General features: G+C 40.6%; 2 protein-coding genes across 4 annotated transcripts; both read left to right on the top strand.

The window, feature by feature from the left end:
* Nucleotides 1-5,104: 5,104 nt before the first annotated feature.
* LOC308128995 (monoacylglycerol lipase abhd6-A-like) lies at nucleotides 5,105-13,792 on the top strand. Its single transcript, XM_080494731.1, has 10 exons — nucleotides 5,105-5,220; nucleotides 5,910-5,967; nucleotides 7,506-7,633; nucleotides 9,228-9,387; nucleotides 9,982-10,095; nucleotides 11,704-11,836; nucleotides 11,972-12,132; nucleotides 12,706-12,760; nucleotides 12,951-13,051; nucleotides 13,245-13,792. The coding sequence occupies exons 3-10, from the start codon at nucleotides 7,515-7,517 to the stop codon at nucleotides 13,422-13,424; spliced, it is 1,023 nt and encodes a 340-aa protein (XP_080350857.1). The 5' UTR covers nucleotides 5,105-5,220; nucleotides 5,910-5,967; nucleotides 7,506-7,514; the 3' UTR covers nucleotides 13,425-13,792.
* Nucleotides 13,793-14,594: 802 nt separating this feature from the next.
* Nucleotides 14,595-17,961, top strand: rpp14 (ribonuclease P/MRP 14 subunit). Of its 3 annotated transcripts, none has more exons than XM_080495643.1 (6): nucleotides 14,595-14,671; nucleotides 15,479-15,619; nucleotides 15,714-15,798; nucleotides 16,246-16,322; nucleotides 16,403-16,481; nucleotides 17,150-17,341. In XM_080495643.1, the coding sequence occupies exons 2-6, from the start codon at nucleotides 15,528-15,530 to the stop codon at nucleotides 17,204-17,206; spliced, it is 390 nt and encodes a 129-aa protein (XP_080351769.1). In that variant the 5' UTR covers nucleotides 14,595-14,671; nucleotides 15,479-15,527; the 3' UTR covers nucleotides 17,207-17,341. The 3 variants fall into 3 exon arrangements, with proteins under 3 accessions (XP_080351769.1, XP_080351770.1, XP_080351768.1); XM_080495644.1 differs by having other exon boundaries at nucleotides 14,614-14,664; XM_080495642.1 differs by lacking the exons at nucleotides 14,595-14,671; nucleotides 15,479-15,619; nucleotides 15,714-15,798; nucleotides 16,246-16,322 and having other exon boundaries at nucleotides 16,404-16,481; nucleotides 17,150-17,961.
* Nucleotides 17,962-18,200: the final 239 nt, after the last annotated feature.

Raw genomic sequence — 18,200 nt, 5'->3', positions numbered from 1 at the left:
AAGATGTAAGCTCCTGGAGTTTTACTGAAAGCGGAGAGATTAGCCAACAGGAAGTCGTCTCCACTGTTTTTGTTCTCACATTTATCAGTCACATCTACCTCTGATCACGTTTACCCGTATATATCTACTACCGTCCACGTGTGCTTTGTTACCGGGAGCTGTCTCCAAAGATCTGCCCACACAGGGTCGAAAAAAGCAAAAGAAAATACCTTTTTTTATAAGTCACTTGAGCTGAACGCTACTATTGCATGTTTTGAAACTCTTAACCCCTCGATCAAATGTAGTTAAATAGTGAATTAGATAAGGTAAATATAGGCGGTAGTTTTCCCTGCCAACGTCAATCGCCTGTTCATTTCAGCTTGATTAAATCTCAAAATTCTCAACGTGGAAGGAGTTTTGCCTCAAAAGAAATCAATGGAGATTAAGCTGATTCATTGTTTTAATAAACACATTTTTACAACTGGATGGATTTGTTGAAAGTCAGAATTTAAAGTAAGTTTTAATGCAAAGCCAAGATGATGTGAAGCAAAGTGCTTCACATAAAAGAAAACAAACAATACGTATTAACAGAGGTGAAATATAAAAAGACTAAATGCTCCACATTTTGATAATCCCTGCTTTAATTCTATATTATATTTTAAGTGTTTCTGTCTTTTGTAATTCGCGTCCAAAGCTGGAAAGGAGATATTTGGAAGTGGAGGGTGAATCGGGGGCTTTTTGGACTCTATATTCTGGCTCAGACTGGGTTTGTGAAGGGTGATTCTGACCTGAGGTGTCTGCATGCTTCTGTTGGGAAAAACATTGAAATTGTATGAATATCAAAAAGGAGACTCTTTTCGTTTGTTTGTTTGTTTGTTTGCTGTTCTGTTCTACCCGAGGCTCAAACTGAGATCCCCCACACGTCCGTATGTAGATCACAGGAATCTCCCCTCACTCTACGGACTCTCTTCAGGACAATGAGATAAGTCGGTTCATGTCGCTGCCCGTCCTCCCTGTTCTGTTTCTAATGAGTGTCCAGATGTGTGCCAGGCGTGGGGTTTGCGGCTCCGGCCCGGCTCGCGCTGAGTCGGCGGGATCTCAGTCTGGGCGCTCCGCCTGCTCTGTGCTGTGCACCTCTAGTGGAAGAAGTTTTGGTCTACTGTTTGCATGACCTGGTTAAATATGTTTACATGAATGATGATCAATTAATATAAACTCACATGATTATTACTCTGTTGTATTGAAGAAAAAAAAAAAAAGATGTAATACTGTAATTTTGAGATATATAATGTGAAGTGAGTAACACCAGAAGTAATGTTGTTGACAAAGTACAACACAGCACAGTGAATTTATCATTTGCATTGACTGTGATGGTCAAGTCTTTACCGGGAGTGACATTTCTCCTGTACTATGTTTATTTACAACTCTGAGCATTTTTATCCTCATCCTGTTTGGTTTTTTTTGGTTTGTTTGTTTATTTTGCTGTTGCCTATATAGAAACTTCAGCTCGAAGCCAGGCACCAACACAAAGGGAAAAACAAACATATCAGCAGCAGTGCAAAATATGAAACAATGCCATGGTGTTGGGAACGTCACCTGTGTGCCAGCATGCAAACGCCACATTATTCCTGCTGAGGAGGAGACCTGCAGTTCTAAAGCCATACAGGGAAACGGGAAAGTAGTAATTTTGATTCAGTCATCTTTTAAACGTGTGATGACGGGCGGCTCCGATTGTGCCAGTGATTTCATGTATTAAAAAACCAATTACCCTCCAGCAACCTGCTGAAATCACTTTAATATTGATCCTAATCATAATGTAACATTACCAAACAAGCACATCATAGTATCTTGGGATTTATTAGTTGGCCTTAGAGATTTTTCAAGCCACCGACAATAGCTGGGTTTGAACCCATTTTGTTGCTCCCATTAGTTTTTTCAACTTTCATTACTGATACAAGCAGGTCCGTAGTATAGTACAAGATGGCAATCACTCCAAAATTACATGACTGTAGTTGTGGAAAATATGCAAACTGTGTTTGAAGGGCTTCATGTTAACTGTAAGAAAGCCAGCGTTGAAGACTTTAGGTAACCTGGCGTTTCTGTGTTTGGTAATGACCTTTTGTTCAACCTTTCCTGGAACCTGTTTCCACTTGGCCGTGTTTTTTTAAAATGCTCATACTACCCATTACAAACACATCTAAATGCATAAGGAAACACATGTATATTATATATATAAATATAAGTATATATTGTATATCCTTTTTTGTAAAAGCTGTTTTGAGCTACGAGCGTATGGATGCAATGCATCATGGGTTATTGAACAAGATGTAAGAAAATACAATTTGTACCCACAGAGATATGATTGCAGGAAATCAAATAAAACTTCCTTGTCTATGCATAGTGTGTTTTGTCATTATGCAGCAACTTTATTATTGTTTTTAACACAACAGATGTTTATTTTTCTTACGTATTTCCACCTCTTGAAAGAAACTAGAAAATTACTTTATTACTATATATGTTCCCAGCTGATCCCAGCTGATCCCAACACTCACATTCACACATGCAGGCAAATTAGAGTCGCTAATAAAGCTCAAACACCCTCAGGGGGAAAATAGAAAACGTTCCACAGAAAGCCAGAGTCAAACCGGAGATAATCTCCTTTGGAAGGCAGAAATCTAACCAATAAACCACTTTGTGGCCTGACAACATTCACAAACAAACAAAAAATGAAAGAAGTAATTAAAATATTTACACACATGCTTACTTATTCTGAAAATGCAATGTTCTGTGTTGGAAAAGGGATTTGTCTGCCAGCTGTTTATGTTTTCGACCTTCTTAAATTATTGATAGTATAAGACCGCGGATGGTCTCATAAGTATTCGTCGACATCCGACACAGCGATCGAGTGTTTGCTCTGAATCACAGAGGCTGTGGCGGCCCACCATAATCTAATTCGTCCCACCACAGTTTGTTGACGAGCCTTTGTCCCACTTCATCAGCAAAACATGTTTGACTCCCAGTCACGTTGCACATTCATACCGACGGGCGAATTAACCTCAGATTAAGGTTTTTGGAGGTGGGAAGAGAAAACCAGTACTTAGAAGAAAAGAAAAAATTATGGTAAGGAAAATTTTAAATCCAGCAGTCATAATATTCTGTATGGATGTGGATAATGTTCCTATAACCTACATGGTTAAAAAAAAAAAAAAAAAGGTTTATCTGCCTCGTCAGTCTAAAAAAAGACAAAATTGTTGTAATGTGGTTCATAAATGCACTGGATTTAAATTATGTTAACATTGGTGGAAATTGAATAATCACGAAGAGCACCATCTAAGAACTTAATCGCCGGCCGCCATTGTTCATATGTTTCACACCTTTAAAGCTGAGCTGTACCCAGAGAAAATTGTGGTTCAGCATTCACATCATGATTTCAAAAGTCATTCAAACAGATCAATTCAGGTTCAAATTTAATGATTTACACCCAGTTGGCTCTGACGCATGCGCAGTACAAATTTGGGCTGCGCACACGACCGCTGCGGCGGAGAATGCTTAAAGGGGCGGATGACGATTTTTACGTCATGCATAGCGCAAGAAGCACGAAAGGTCCGTCCAGGTCCGTCCACGACAGGCCTGGGCTAAATCAGAACAAGCAGTCAGGACAAGCAGTCAGGACGAGGACTCCACCTTGTCCTCTCCTACTTATGCTCTCTTCACCAGGGAACCAGCAGCCATTCCATTTTTCACTGTGGTGACATCTTTAATCTCCATGTTCGTCGTGTTGAGACTGAACTGAGAAGCAAGCTTTTAGTTTCTCTGACCCCTCCAAAATAAATGTTAAAAAATGTCCAAACTGTACCAAATTGTACCATACTTACGACACCGCATCTGCACTTGAAACAAATGCTCTTTTAAAACACTGAAATACGTCATGCTGTCATTCAATTCTTAGTAAAAGTCATCATTATGTTCAACAAAGTCTCCAGACATAAACAACGGTCTTAAATTCAGTGCATACGTCGAGTCTTTTTCTCCTGGAATTTATGAAAAAGGGAGAAAAAAAAAAGAAACTGAAAACCACAGGTTTCCACAGTCGACATTATCCGAAAACCACAAATTAATTTTTGTTATGAATATGACATGTGATGATGACCTCTTGTCAACCCGATTGCTTACACTATATTTTCATGTCCCCAAGTGGACTGGTTGTGGGAAACTCTCAGTAAAATACTCAAAGATCTGGAGGTTAAGATCGACATTTGTCATCACTTATATAATAGAATGCGTTTCTTTCATTAAAGCTTTAATGTATTTATTTTATTGATCCATTTCTATTATTTCCTTGTGAAGCTTTTCTGTAATTCTTTAATTTCTTTGTAAAGTACTGTGAATTGCCCTGTGTTTGAATAGTGCTCTATAAATAAACGTGCCTTGCCTTGCCTTATTTTCTTTTGTTCAGTACTTATTTACTTGTGTTCCTTGATATGTTCCATCCATACATCCATCTTATATAACGCAAGGTCACTAATTAATTTCACGTTTTTTAGTCATTGGGAGAAACCCATAAGAATAGGTGGAATAAATCCCCACACAAACAGGAGGAGAACTCACCAGTAACTATTCTGTAGAGGTTGTTTGTTTTGTTGTTTTCTTCAGTTCTGGAAAATACATTTCCTGGATGCTTTGTAGATTGTTTTTGAATGTGATTTTTTTTTCAGAATGTGAAGTGTAAACTGTGACAATAACATTTCATAGTAACTGATTATCATTGCCCAAAACAAAAAATAAACGAGCTCATGATATGGGCGAAAGGCCACATCGTTTTTTGGAAGTTACTTTTTTTTAACCTGCATGGCAACACTTTTGTGTATTTTTGAGAAACAAGCCTTATATTGTTTTTGAAAAGAAGAGTATTTTCCAGCCAACAATTTTTGAAGAAATCAAATTGCAGAAAAACAACTGGACACGTGGTGGTGGCGCCCTCACGTGGATGTGACCACACATCTGTCTGTGTTATGCACGCTGATTAAAACGCATCACTCGACGGTTGGGGATTTCCGACAGCACGTGAACGCAGCAGGGCCTCCCTCCTCTGTACTGCCCCTTTAAGTGCAGATAAAAGCTCCCGGTTCCCGGTTGTGTAATGAGAGAACAGACAACAGTGAATGGAGGCCAGCTGGTTCTGACAGACAGAAGAAGGACGTCGTGCAGCTCCACAACAGCTCAGTTTGAACATTTGTACAGGTAACAGTCATTCATCCATTATTCTATACTAGTTATTACGTAACAGGCCGTGATCCGTGATGCTTTCAAATGTTGTAGGAAATATTATCTACGGTCATCCATGTCACGTTTTAACTGGTTTTAACTGGTAAATGTTTGTTATTGTTGTTGTTTTGGGTTTGTAAATAAACACTGAGCAAAACGCAGAAATTTTCCCGAAATGTTAAAACCTGCTATTAGTCTGGATGAAGAAAGGGTCTGGTTTGTGTTGTCTCTTCCTGTGAACTTGGTTTGTGTTGCACTTTTATCACACGTGACTTCATTTAAATTCACGACATAGTATTAATACAATATTAAAAACTTTATAGTATTATTTATTCTCATTCTTATTCTTACTCTTACTCTTGCTCTTGCTCTTACTCTTACTCTTACTCTTACTCTTGCTCTTACTCTTACTCTTACTCTTGCTCTTACTCTTACTCTTACTCTTACTCTTACTGTTACTGTTGTTACGTATTTTGATATTACATAGTTGAAACATACTTTTTTTCAGGTAACTCCTGCAATGTTGAGAGCACAGACACAAAAATTGGGAATATGTCACTGTTTCTTTTGTTAACAATTCGGCTAATATTTTCTGGATAAATCCCCAAAAACTGTGAAAAAATTTCCCAGAACAGGAAATATTCTGTCTTTCTTTTTTCTTTCAGAAACGTTTAGGGAATTTACATTGTTACTGTACTTCTGGGACTGTGGCCGTCATAACAGGTAAGTTCACTCTCTAAAAGATGTTATCACGTATTGTCGAAGTTTTCTTTGTTGAGCCCTTCTTTCAGGAGATGGTTCCTTTGTTTTTCATACCAATTTGCAGTTTAGAGTCACCGATTAACCGCAAAAGCCACGACACCAGCTAACTTTCCGGCATAGGGATTTTGTATGCTCTCCCTTATTATGTACATGTTTAGTTTGGATACTCCAGCAAACCTACCACATGCTTGTTTATACATCCATCTAACTTCTATATAACTGTGGACAAGGGAAGGATTCACCGTGGACAGGTCTCCACTCCGTCACAGGACAAATCTGTCGATCTCACATGGACAGTTGGAGGGAAACCTGAAGAAACCCACACACACATAGAGGGAGAATATGCAAACTCCACACACAAAGGCCCAGCGGGTGTCTGAAACCAGAGTTGTGATGTATAGTTAACTCTAAATGGAGTTTGTTTATCTTTGATGCCCTGTGATGGCATAGAAAAGACAATACACGACAATACAAACTCCTATATGGCACAACAAATGAATGGAATAAGGAAAGTCTTTGTGACAGAAATTAATAATTTTGTAGGAAATTTCTGCAACTTGAATCTGAGTACAGCAGTGATTAGTACGAATGACAAGTTGGAGGTTAAATTGACAGGATAGGGACAAAACATCCTGTCCTAGACTGTCCAGAGATGTACTTCAGTGCCACAAGACCCGAATTTTATACGTGGGCCGCCACAGTCTTTCAGCAACCGAGAGCAAACACTGGAGATCTGTGTTGGTCAGGAGCCGGCATGGCGGCTCACTGGGAACCAGAAACCACTGATGGCCATGGTTCACCACATAGTTAAATTATCTCCGGTTTGATTCTGGCTTTGAGGGCCTTTTCCGTGTGGAGTTAACGTTTTCTCCCCAAGCGTGTTTGAGGTTTATCGGTGACGCTAATTTGCCCTGACGTGTGAAAGTGAAGCTTTTAATAAAGAGTTGGTTTCTTGACCTGCTGTTTTGTAAAAATGTTGCAACAAGCGTTTCAAATTTATCTGATCATTTTCATTCAACTTCATAAGCTTCAGATTTATACGTCAGCTAAGAAACAGCTTAAGGGAACCTGTAACTTTTGCTCAGTAATTGATCGCCCTAATATGATTTTTACAGGCCGAGAATCATTATTTCTTTTTAGTTGTTTTCTAACGACACATTAAGACATCAAGGTTAAAAAATAATAATGATGTCAATAAATACAGGGATGATTTGTATTGTTTGTTCTGAATAAGCTAACAGGAGGCTGTAATAACAGAGCATAAGTTCAGCGAGGCCTCTGTTTCCAGTTTTGTTTTGTTTTCTTATTTTCTTATTATATGTACAACAAAACCTGTAAACACGCAAACATTTTTATTGTATAACTGATTTATTTAGATGATCTGTGACCAGTACGGGTCGTCCTGATGGAAGTCATCATCCACTTCTCAGAAACTCGCCCTCCGACTGAACTGCTGTGTTTTTTGTTTTTCGTCTTGTTTCCTTTCGTCGTTGTTGCAGCCTGCGGAGATGGAGCTGAGTGTTGCTAAAATGATGTGGCTGGCAGGAAGTGTTCTGGTCGTGCCCGCGCTCGCCGTCTTCACCGTGTTCCACCTCTGGCCCGGGATGGTCATCAAGGCGTACAACTGGTAAAACACACACACACACACACTCAAATAGGCCGAGTCGCTAATAAACCAACACGCAAATATTCCTAACACTTTCTATTTACGCTGCATTATATTGAAAATGGTAAAAAAAAAAGTGGCTCAAACATCTAAAATGTCCACATTTCCTTCACACAGTATCTTCCCCTGGGGTGTGATGGTGATCAAATGCTCGCATGCCTGCTGTTGTTTCCAGCACACACTTACTGTGAAAGCTGCCATTGTGAACTATTTGCCTTGTGGACTTTGGTTAAGCTGTTTAAAGAGGGGAAAAGAAAAAAGAAAAAAAAACCTTGTTGCATGTTGGAAGATTGGTGGATAATTCTTGTGACGTGACCCTCTCACATGCACTCGGTGCTGACTCACCCTCATGTAACGGCTTCTGCCCGCAGCCGTTTAGAAAGTTTGAAAACCACGACACATGAACTCAAGCAATAAAATACGGTTAATCCGCTTCCGTCACATTGTCAAAATATCTTATACCGTGGATATCATATTATTTGGTCATTTGTGCCGTACGGATACAGAACTTGGTAGTTTGACATGCCACTTCTTGATTTTAAAGTAATATGTTAAAATATTAAAGCTATTCATTAACAAAACAGATATTTTTTACTTTTGAGAGGATCGATGTGTCATTGTGTAATAAATCATCAGCTGCTGCTCTAATTTTTTTGCCCTTGAGAACCTTGACAAGGTTGTTAGTTGCCGTGGCTCATTTGGCTTTTCTTTCTTTTTCTTTTTTTTTTCAGTCAACCAGACTTATTTTATGTTTGTAGATTTAATCTAGTGATATAAAGGAGTTAATCCCAGAGTATGTTTTAGTGAACTAGAATGTTTGAGGAGTTTTAGTAAACCATAAATCATACAGATTTCACTTTACACAAGTTCGAATAACTTTTTGACTTGTCGACTGATCTTTCATATTAACTGTTCATTACTACAGATCAGATAATGATAAGTGGAATTACTTCACACACGGCATGTAAAAATAACTAGTATAAGCTGTTAAAGAAAATGAAAGAGCTTGTAAAAAGTGAAAGGGGTATAAAAGTGTAAAACTATGAAAGATCAGATTAGGAACAGACAGTAAAAACCTCAACAAATAACATTATATGCAGAGATTAAAACTTCTTATAGGGGTTATGTTGAAGTTCCTGAACACTGAAACAAGTAATACAATGTAATCATACATTAATAATTTGTTTATTACATATATATTTGGTATTACAAATATTTCACGTCATAAATCTTGTCTATGTGGGAAAGTAAAAGTTCTCCCGGATGAGTTATAAAGGTTAAATATTACTCTTTCTACTTTTGTTACTCTGTGAGTGTACTTTGGTAATACGTTGTGTAAATCCTAAGAAAAAAAAAATCTTTAAAGGAAATCATCCAGACGTTGTCGAAGCTGATAAAGGCTTAACCCTGACGAATACGCGGGTCACCTTTCCTCTCATTTGGTTTTTCTTGCCGATTGGTGACGTGTGAAGTCACATTCCAACGTGCATGCGGCGAGCTGATAACGGGACGTTAATCATTTATTTGGGATACGCTTCTCTCTCTTCGTGCACAGGTGCTGGCGTCAGAAGCTGGGACTGGTGGTGCGCTACTCTCACAGCGGGAGCTACTGCTTCTGCTACTTCACCCGCGGGACGCCGTCCAGCACCTCGCCATCGCTGCTGCTGCTGCACGGCTTCTCCGCCACCAAGGACATGTGGCTGCCCATCGTCAACGTAACTCCACATTATTGTTAAATTTTTTTTTTTTTAATATTTAAATATATATATATATATAGTGACTTTCACATATCGAGCAGAAATCGATGCCACGAACTTGGCAAACCCAACAAGGCAATTCAAAAGGCTTTACATGAGGAAATACCGCAACAAAGAAGAACAAAGCAAAAGATGAAAGAAAAACACACAAACAAGATGAGAATTTTAAAAGAATGAAGCACTTTTACAAACTGACAGACAGAGAACCAAAACTAATTTGTAAAGTTTATTGTAAGAAGTATTAATATAACAGTCTGCATATTCACATAGTTTTTATACTGCACATTTTATTAGTATATAGTATATATTCATATATGCATATTGTTGTGTTTTTGTATCAAAGGTTATGACCATATGATGAAAGAAAGTAAACGATTAGAATAACTGACAAATTTCACTTTGGCCTTTTGGATTTTTCGTACAGATACATATATTATAGTATAGAGTGGGATTTAGGTCAGTTTTGCCTCACGGTGTGGACAAATTAAAAATGTAAACCATGATCAGAGTCAGCAGGTGCTTCATCTCGGGTGTGTTTGATTTCCTCACCAGTACCTCCCCAGAAACCAGCACCTGGTGTGTGTGGACATGCCGGGGCATGAGGGCACGAGTCGCACCGGCGCCGAGGATTACAGCATCGAGGGTCAGGTCGCCCGAATCCACCAGGTGTGTGTGTGTGTGTGTGTGTGTGTGTGTGTGTGTGTGTGTGTGTGTGCGTGTGTGCGTGTGTGTGTGCGTGTGTGCGTGTGTGCGTGTGCGTGTGCGTGTGCGTGTGCGTGTGCGTGTGCGTGTGCGTGTGCGTGTGTGTGCGCGTAGAGATGCAAAGCTGCAGATCTCCCCCCTTTCTGATTTTAAAAACAACTTGATAGGATGCAATTTAGTAAAACGTAAAAGCAGATATGATTTTCGTGAAACACGAAATGGAGTATTTTTTGTTGTGTTTTTTAAACTACTCTAAATATATGACATAATGCAAAAGCTGTCAACATAACAGGTGACCAACGCAGAAAAAAAAATCGGAAAAATGCACTGAAACTGGTTCTTTCCACAGTCATTTAGCCTGGAACTGTAAAAACAAAGCTCCCACAGAGATGCTGCTGTCTGAAAAAGACAAAACATACATGAAGTCTGAATCACGATGACTCCAAATACTACAAATGATCACTGGATTTCGAATAAAAGTGCCTCCAGAAAAAAAAAGCAAGTTGCATCAATTACAGATTTTATATAAAGACTATAAAATAAAAACCTTCAACAAGCACACAAAAGCAAATACTTGTCACACCCTGCACACTGTAACACCGGGGGGGGGGGGGGGGGGGGGGGGGGGGTTGGAAACGTCATTACATACAGAAAACCATTCGAACCACAGCCTCACTTAATTCATGAAACCATCGAAACGTCTGAAGGCGTCGCCCCGCTTTTATCTCACTCGGCTCATTTTGCTCTCCAGCAGCAACAGTTTTCTCAGATATCTATTGTGAAGCTTCAGGACATGTTCTAAAAACGGTGGTCAGTAAACATATTTTGAGATCCTCCCAATTAGAGCAGCTGCTCCGTCTGTATTAAAACGGATCGATCGCCCCCGAGCGCCTTTCTTCAAGCTCCTCTTTGTGTTGAAACTCAGAAACACAATACAGTCAGTTTCATGTGTCGGCCATATTCATTATAGTTTAACAACGTGCTGCAGATCAAATTACAAACAAACCTTCAGCGGCGGCTTGCTGCAGTTTATTATACGTCGTTTTCTATAGAGCAACTAAATCAAACCCCCATTTTTAGCCCTGAACCTTTTACATTCCTTTTTTTAAGGTCCACGTTTTACATTTGAATGTTTCTATCTGTTCTTGATGCCTTCTTACATCTGAACATTGAGTGTACTGGGTCCAAATGGTTCCATTGAACGTGCGTCAGTTCCTAAATGTAAGATTCACAGTGTTTGGTTCATGTGGGGTTCACTGAAGTCTTGTCAAAAGGGAGACGCTGGCACTGTGATCACCGTCAAAAGCTGAGCCGACTGCACCATCTGCTGATGAAAACACTACCCCGAAGCCAGCAGTGTGGGAACGACACAGGCGAAAATGTGTTCTCGTGTAATCAAAAGTTGTCCCCTTTCAGAGGGTGATCAAAATATAAGACTTTTATCTGGAACTGGAGGTGGCATGATTCCATTTAATTTATTTTTTTAATTTTGTGTGTGTGTGTGAGAGCTGGTAAAAAATGTTGCCGCTCTCCTGAGATCCGATGTCCAACGGCGTTCTGTCCCTGTTCCAGTTTGTGCAGAGTGTCGGTCTGGATAAAAGGCCGTTTCACCTGGTCGGCACGTCGATGGGCGGGAACGTGGCGGGCGTGTACGCCGCCCGGCACCCTGCCGACCTGTCCAGCCTCAGTTTGATCTGCCCGGCAGGTAACGTCACAGCAGACATCTGATCACATGAGCGGTTCTGACCTTTTATACGAATATCCACCAATATAGAGAATAGTTGGATCGCCTGTATCGACCCCGGCCGGTTGTTGATGCTGAGTCGCCTCTGTCCTCCAGGCCTGGTTTACCCCACAGACTCCAAGTTCATCAGCCGCCTGAGGGAGCTGGAGGACAAGCTCCCCCAGGAGCAGTCCATCCCGCTCATCCCCACCAACACCGAGGAGCTGGAGGAGATGCTGAGCCTCTGCTGCTACACGCCCCTCAAACTCCACCGACCGGTACAAACCCCCCCCCCACACACAAGAAACTTTGACTTTATTAATTACTCCAAAACAACGAGTTTCCCTCAGTGATATCTGTTCTAATGTGTATACATGTTAGGCTTATGCAGCTGGGAACTCTGGAAAATACAGTTGAAGAAAGTATGTATGCATGTATGTAGGATATTTTTAGTTCTGTAATTATATATTTAAATAGATATTTATGAAGTGTATATATGGTATATATATGTATATAGCTGTATTATGTAATTATAAGGAGATCTGTGTACAAACTAAATAATAGGTAATAAGGGGTGGGAAATTAAAAGGTTTGTACTTCTTCCCACTCCTTTTTCGAAGAATGTGCAGTGTTTTGTTATGTATTGGCTCTATTTTCTTTCTTTCTTTTGTATGTATAAATAGTTACATGTTTTTTTTATACATGTTCGGGATAAAAAAAAATCATTCATTCATTCAAAGTTCTATTTCCCACTAAGAAGTCAGTTTTTTTCCCCTTAGTTTTGTGTAATAGAAATTGTTAAATCGAGAATCTCTGCGAACACTGAAACTCACATTTCCATTCGTTTTCAGATCCTGAAAGGTCTCCTTGCCAACCGGCTCCCAAACAATGATTTCTACAAAGAAGGTTGGTTTTCTTCTCCTTCTCAGTTTTTCCTCAAAATCCTTTCAGCACAGCGAATTCCAATATGCAAATTCAACATTATTTTAGTTTCTAATAAATGAACTATACATTTTAGATTTGTGAACTTTTGCTGGACGTACTGTTATTGTGTTTTCGTCATATACATTGTTACGTTTGTGTGTTTTCTTTGTAGTGTTCATGGAGATTGTTGGGGAGAAGTGTCGCTTTTCGCTGCAGGAAAGCCTGCCTCTGATCACGGCGCCCCTGCAGGTCATCTGGGGCAAAGACGACCAGGTGATTAAAACACAAGCATGCAGGTTACAGCAAATAAATCCTCCTATAAGTTGGAAGGAACAAACAGAATGCAGTGTGGCAGACGATCAGTCACACATTCAAAGTTCGGCTTCCCTCACACGACCGTCTTTTTTTCCCCTCGGGTTTGGGAACGATAATGTTGCTGGACTGACTCACCTGTCCGCTCCCCCAGGTGTTGGATGTTTCGGGGACGTCGGTGCTGCAGGCGGCGCTGCCTCGCTGCCAGGTGGAGGTGTTGGACAACTGCGGTCACTCGGTGGTGCTGGAGCGTCCCAGAAAGGCCGCCAAGCTCATCCTGGACTTCCTGCCCAAACAGGAAGTCACCGATGAAAACTCCAAGAAGATTTCCTGAAGAAAAACCCCGAAGATGGAGGATGAAGAAGAGAGATAAAAGAAGGTTATAAAGAGATTAAGACGAGGAAGTAATTCTGGTGATGAAGATATTTTATTATGAGGTTGTTGGACGGTGCTCACTGTGAAACTTTTATCAAAAATGCACAAAAGACTGTAGAGATGTGTGGTTCTCTCACTGCAGCCTGATTTTTGTTTTGTTTTTGATGTTCTTGTTATTTGAAGTCATTCCATGTTAGGACTTTGCACTTTTCACTGTACTCAGTTTTCAGACTGTTGTTCTGAGAGTGAAGTCTCATGCTGTAGGAACACATTTGTCAACATGTTTAACCTCATTGTTTAAAAGTGTACTGTGGGAATTCTGCTGTAAGATCAAGGACTGATTTCTGTCACGTCGGCGAGTTTGTAAGCAGAAAGATATTTTAATAAATGAGCTAATTCAAATGCTTTAATTGTTCAGAGTGCCTTCTGTCTGGGCTTAAGCTGAGTCGCTCTGGCTCCTGACGTGCCATCCCACTGAACACTGGTTATGTTTACAGTTTAAATTATTCACAGAGCCTCAATTTCTTTCCACATTTTTTTTTAATGTTGCATTCTTATTCCAAAATCTATTTCAGCCGTCATAAATAGCCCAATGAAACAACACAATCTGAATGACCACAATATTATGAAATATACAGTATCCTTATACAAAAATGGTAAAAGTTTAGATTTACAATGAAAAAGGGTACAATTTCAATGTTCCGAAACGATTTTGCCTCCTCATGCAAAATAAAGTGAATGATTAAGACCTTTTACTTGCATGCTGCTCACTAAAACACCACAGCCAGCAGCAGATAAACCAGGAACAGCACTTCTCATTGGAGCTGCACAATATATATCACATACTGCAATTACAAAAAAGCAATACTAAAAACCATGTACAGCACATGTCGTTGCTGTGGGATGCTGTCATGCAGTACTTGTTGCAGAAAATACAAATATTCAAAGTAGTATCTGTATTTTTGTGCTTTATTTAAAAGTTGTATTTGGGAAGGTTACTAAGGGAACCATCTTGGCTCTTTCTTCACTCTTTGATACGCCGACGTTTTATCGGAAGGGATCTATCTTGGTCTTTTGTTTACTCTTCGAGACCCTTCGGCGTGCGCATGCGCAGCAGTCCCTCCGCTCAGCACTGCTGCCTGGAAGTTTTCATGGTGTCTGAAGCGGCTCACCTCACGCTGTCACGACCTCACGCACATGTAACTGGCGAGTACAAATCTTCACCTTTTTACTGCAAGTCACAACAACACGCAAACGATTTTTTTTAATCCTCTGCTTTCCCTGCTGTTTAATAGGCTGGCAGCAAGCTGTTAGCATAGCCGCAGCTAGCATGTTTGCCTCGCTGCTGTTTGACCTGCGAGCTCTTTAATAACCTCTAGAAATACTTTATGTTAAGTTTAAATTTCAGGCCATTAAAATTCTACGATTTAGCGTTGGCTGTGGATAGTTGCTTCTTTATTATGTGAGTAATTTCATTGTGCACTTTAGTTGATTTATGTTACTTGGTTACAGAGGAGGATATTTTACATTGTTTACATGTTTGTATTTCTTGGGTTTTACTAATTACCACACACAAAACTTTAATGACATAATTAATAATATCCCCTTTCTCTCACCATCAGTCTGAACTGTAACACTTATTTAGTTTGTATTTTACAGCTTTTTTAAAGGTTAACAGTGAGTGTTCTCACAAGAACAGAATCACATCTATATCATATATTAGTCCTAACTTTACTCAAAACTAAACAATCCTCTTCACACTATCCATTAACTTGTTGATTATTTTATCATCCATGTTTTAAAAGCAAATGTATTTATTGTCATTATTGTTGTTTATTTTGATTGTAGTCGGTTTCTCAGTCAATAAATTGTATTTTAAAATCACTGAGAAACGTTTCTGTTATAGTGTAATGTTTCTAAAGTCTGTACATCTGTAAAATACCTCAAAATATCAAACTGAGATTAAAATAGAAATACCTTTTTGTTGTTGTTGTTTTTCCAACCTGCATTCAGTTTCCTATCTGCTGCTCATCGAGAACGAAGCCGCCGATGCTTTAATATAATGAGACGCCTGAACGAAGAGGAAGAACCTCGTGTTTATCAGCGGGTCGTGTTGAAGAACGCCGCTCCGTACCACTACATGAAGGTCCACCTGTAAGTCACACACACTCGTGAGTTTTACTTAGATTCCCCGCCCGCTTGTGCTCCTTGCTCATGAGCGCTCAGCCCGACCTGTTTGTGCGTTTAGAGTCCTGGAGGATGAGACGACCAGACTGAGCGCAGTGGAACTGAAGCAGTTCATCCTCACGGGCCTGAAGTCTCTGCATGGAGAGGTGAGAACTCAGGTCTGAGAGAAAACGCCTCCAGACAATAATCCAAAGCTCATTTGAAGGAACTAAAACCAACTGTGAGAGGTTTTGAGGCCAATTTCTTTTATTTTTCAAAAAAAATGTTTACTACTCTTTCCAGTTTCTTTGATACTTACTTACATAACTAGAAAAGGAAACACGGCATGAAGCTTAGTGTGCATAATGCTATGTTTAGCTGACATTAAAAATGGCAGCAGGTAACCATGGATGTTTGACTAAGGCCCTGTTACACGATGTTTTCATGTGAGAAGCCGGGACTTTTATTGCGTTTTGAAAGCCCGTTTACACGACAACTGTGCTCTCGGCCACTGAAAGTGCAACTTTTTGAAAAGCAAACTACAGCACCCGCTAGTGGCCCAACATTTAAACGACGTCCTTTTCAGCATTTGTGTCATTCCCGTGTGTGTTCAGGTGGGAGCAGCGTTAAACTTTGACCTGTTGAAGTACGATGAGGAGACGCTGACTGCTCTTCTGCGGGTCTACAGCAGGTGAGCTTCACTCCCCGCGGAGACATTTTTCATTTCCCCTGGAAGAAATCAACCTAAGCGTCTTCTGTTTTCTCTCCCAGCGGGTTGGTGAAGCTGTGGACGTCTCTGTCTCTGCTCGGCTCCTACCAGAACCAGAACTGCGCCTTCAGAGTGCATCAGGTCAGCGACGCACATTTAAAAATGACTGCAGACGTCAGATATATCATCAAAGGTGCAACTTTATTGCTGTGGTTGTCCTCGGAGTTAAATTACTTTTAAACAATCCCAAAATATAAAGAAAAAGAGGCTCTTGTCATTGAACAAATTCATGGTTTAACCAGAAACCCATAAGGAATGAAAGAAAGGAATGCGAAAAACTGTTGAAGTTGTAAAATAAAAAACATTTTCAGCCACAAATTCAATAAATAGATCATTTTTTCCCAGCCCTAGTGGGGTATAATTCTGTATGCCTGTCTCTTTAAGAGGCGAGGGTATAGATTACAGGTACTATCCTAGGCCTCTTTAATTTTAATATAATCAATCTTTTTTTTTTTTTGCGTGCCAACAATGTGGGAATAGTGTGACTTTTATTAATAATTTGACAAACCTTTTCCCCCAAAAATCACAAAAAAAAAAAAAAAATTGTCCGACGGGATTCTGCTGAATAAATGTCGAGATACTCGTCAGAGCGACACACTTCCAGCTTCTCTATGGAATTTATTGATTTAAGTTGATCAATACCGGTCCTAAATAACTACATTTGTCTGTACTGGAGCTTCACACATTCTATTGTTTTCTGACGTTCAAGATGTAGCAACAGTCAAACGTTTCTCTCGTGGTGCGTTCAGGTGTCTCCGTTCCTGCTGGCGCTGACCGGAAACAGTCGAGATCTGCAGCTGGACTGAAGAAGGAGGAGCATCATCATCAGCGGCAGCAGCGGCGGCGTTTCCCTTCAGAATGACTTTTCTCTGGAGGCGAGTCTTCGTGACGCCGTGGCTCCGCCCCTCCGCTGCGGCGGCGGTGGCGGCTCCTCCGCTCCGCCGGCTGCTCCACGTGGGCCAGCGGGCCTCGCTCACTAAAGCCTTCTCGTCACGCGACGTGGAGCTGTTCGCCGAGCTGACGGGCGACACCAACCCCCTCCACCTGGACCCCGCCTACGCCAAGACCACCTCCTTCGAGACGCCCATCGTGCACGGCGTCCTCATAAACGGCCTGATGTCGGCCGTGCTCGGCACCAGGATGCCCGGCCGCGGCTGCGTCTTCCTGTACCAGGAGATCCGCTTCCCGGCGCCGCTCTACATCGGCGAGGAGGTGGTGGCCGAGGCCGAGGTCCGCAAGATCAAGATGTCGTTCGCCTTCATCGCCGTGACGTGCTCCGTCAAGGACAAAGTGGTGATGGAGGGGGAGGTGATGGTGATGATGCCGGAGGACCAGCAGGAGAAGTGACGACTGGGGGGGGAAACTGGACACGACAAATGAAGCGCATTTCTTCAGATGTTTAGATTTCATCTGGAAAACCTTGCTTCACACAGAGTGTTGATATTGTTTTTGATTTGTTTTTCTTGCACGAGTCTAGATTCTGAAAATGGCTCTCTATTTTGTTTGTGGAATATTTTTGATTGGAGAAAAAAAATGCAATTAAAACTAAGAATTTGCCTAATCTGTTTGAAATATTTTTTTCTTTTATATCCAGAAATTGTATTTTTCCTCATCCCAACTTACTGTAGATTTGTTTCTTTATTTTATTTTACTTACTGTTTTCAGTTATTCAGACCAGCCCAGCTGATTTCAGTCATCAGTTCCTTTTATGTGTCGATCAGTAAGAAAAAGAATCAAGGTTAATTAATCCCTTCAGGATATTTCTTGAGTGTTTGGTCAGCAGCCACACGGCAGAGTGGA

Source organism: Blennius ocellaris, assembly GCF_963422515.1.
Source record: "Blennius ocellaris genome assembly, chromosome: 4".
Lineage (NCBI taxonomy): Eukaryota > Metazoa > Chordata > Actinopteri > Blenniiformes > Blenniidae > Blennius > Blennius ocellaris.
Note: the sequence above shows the minus strand (reverse complement) of the source record. Positions and strands in the feature narration are given on the sequence as shown.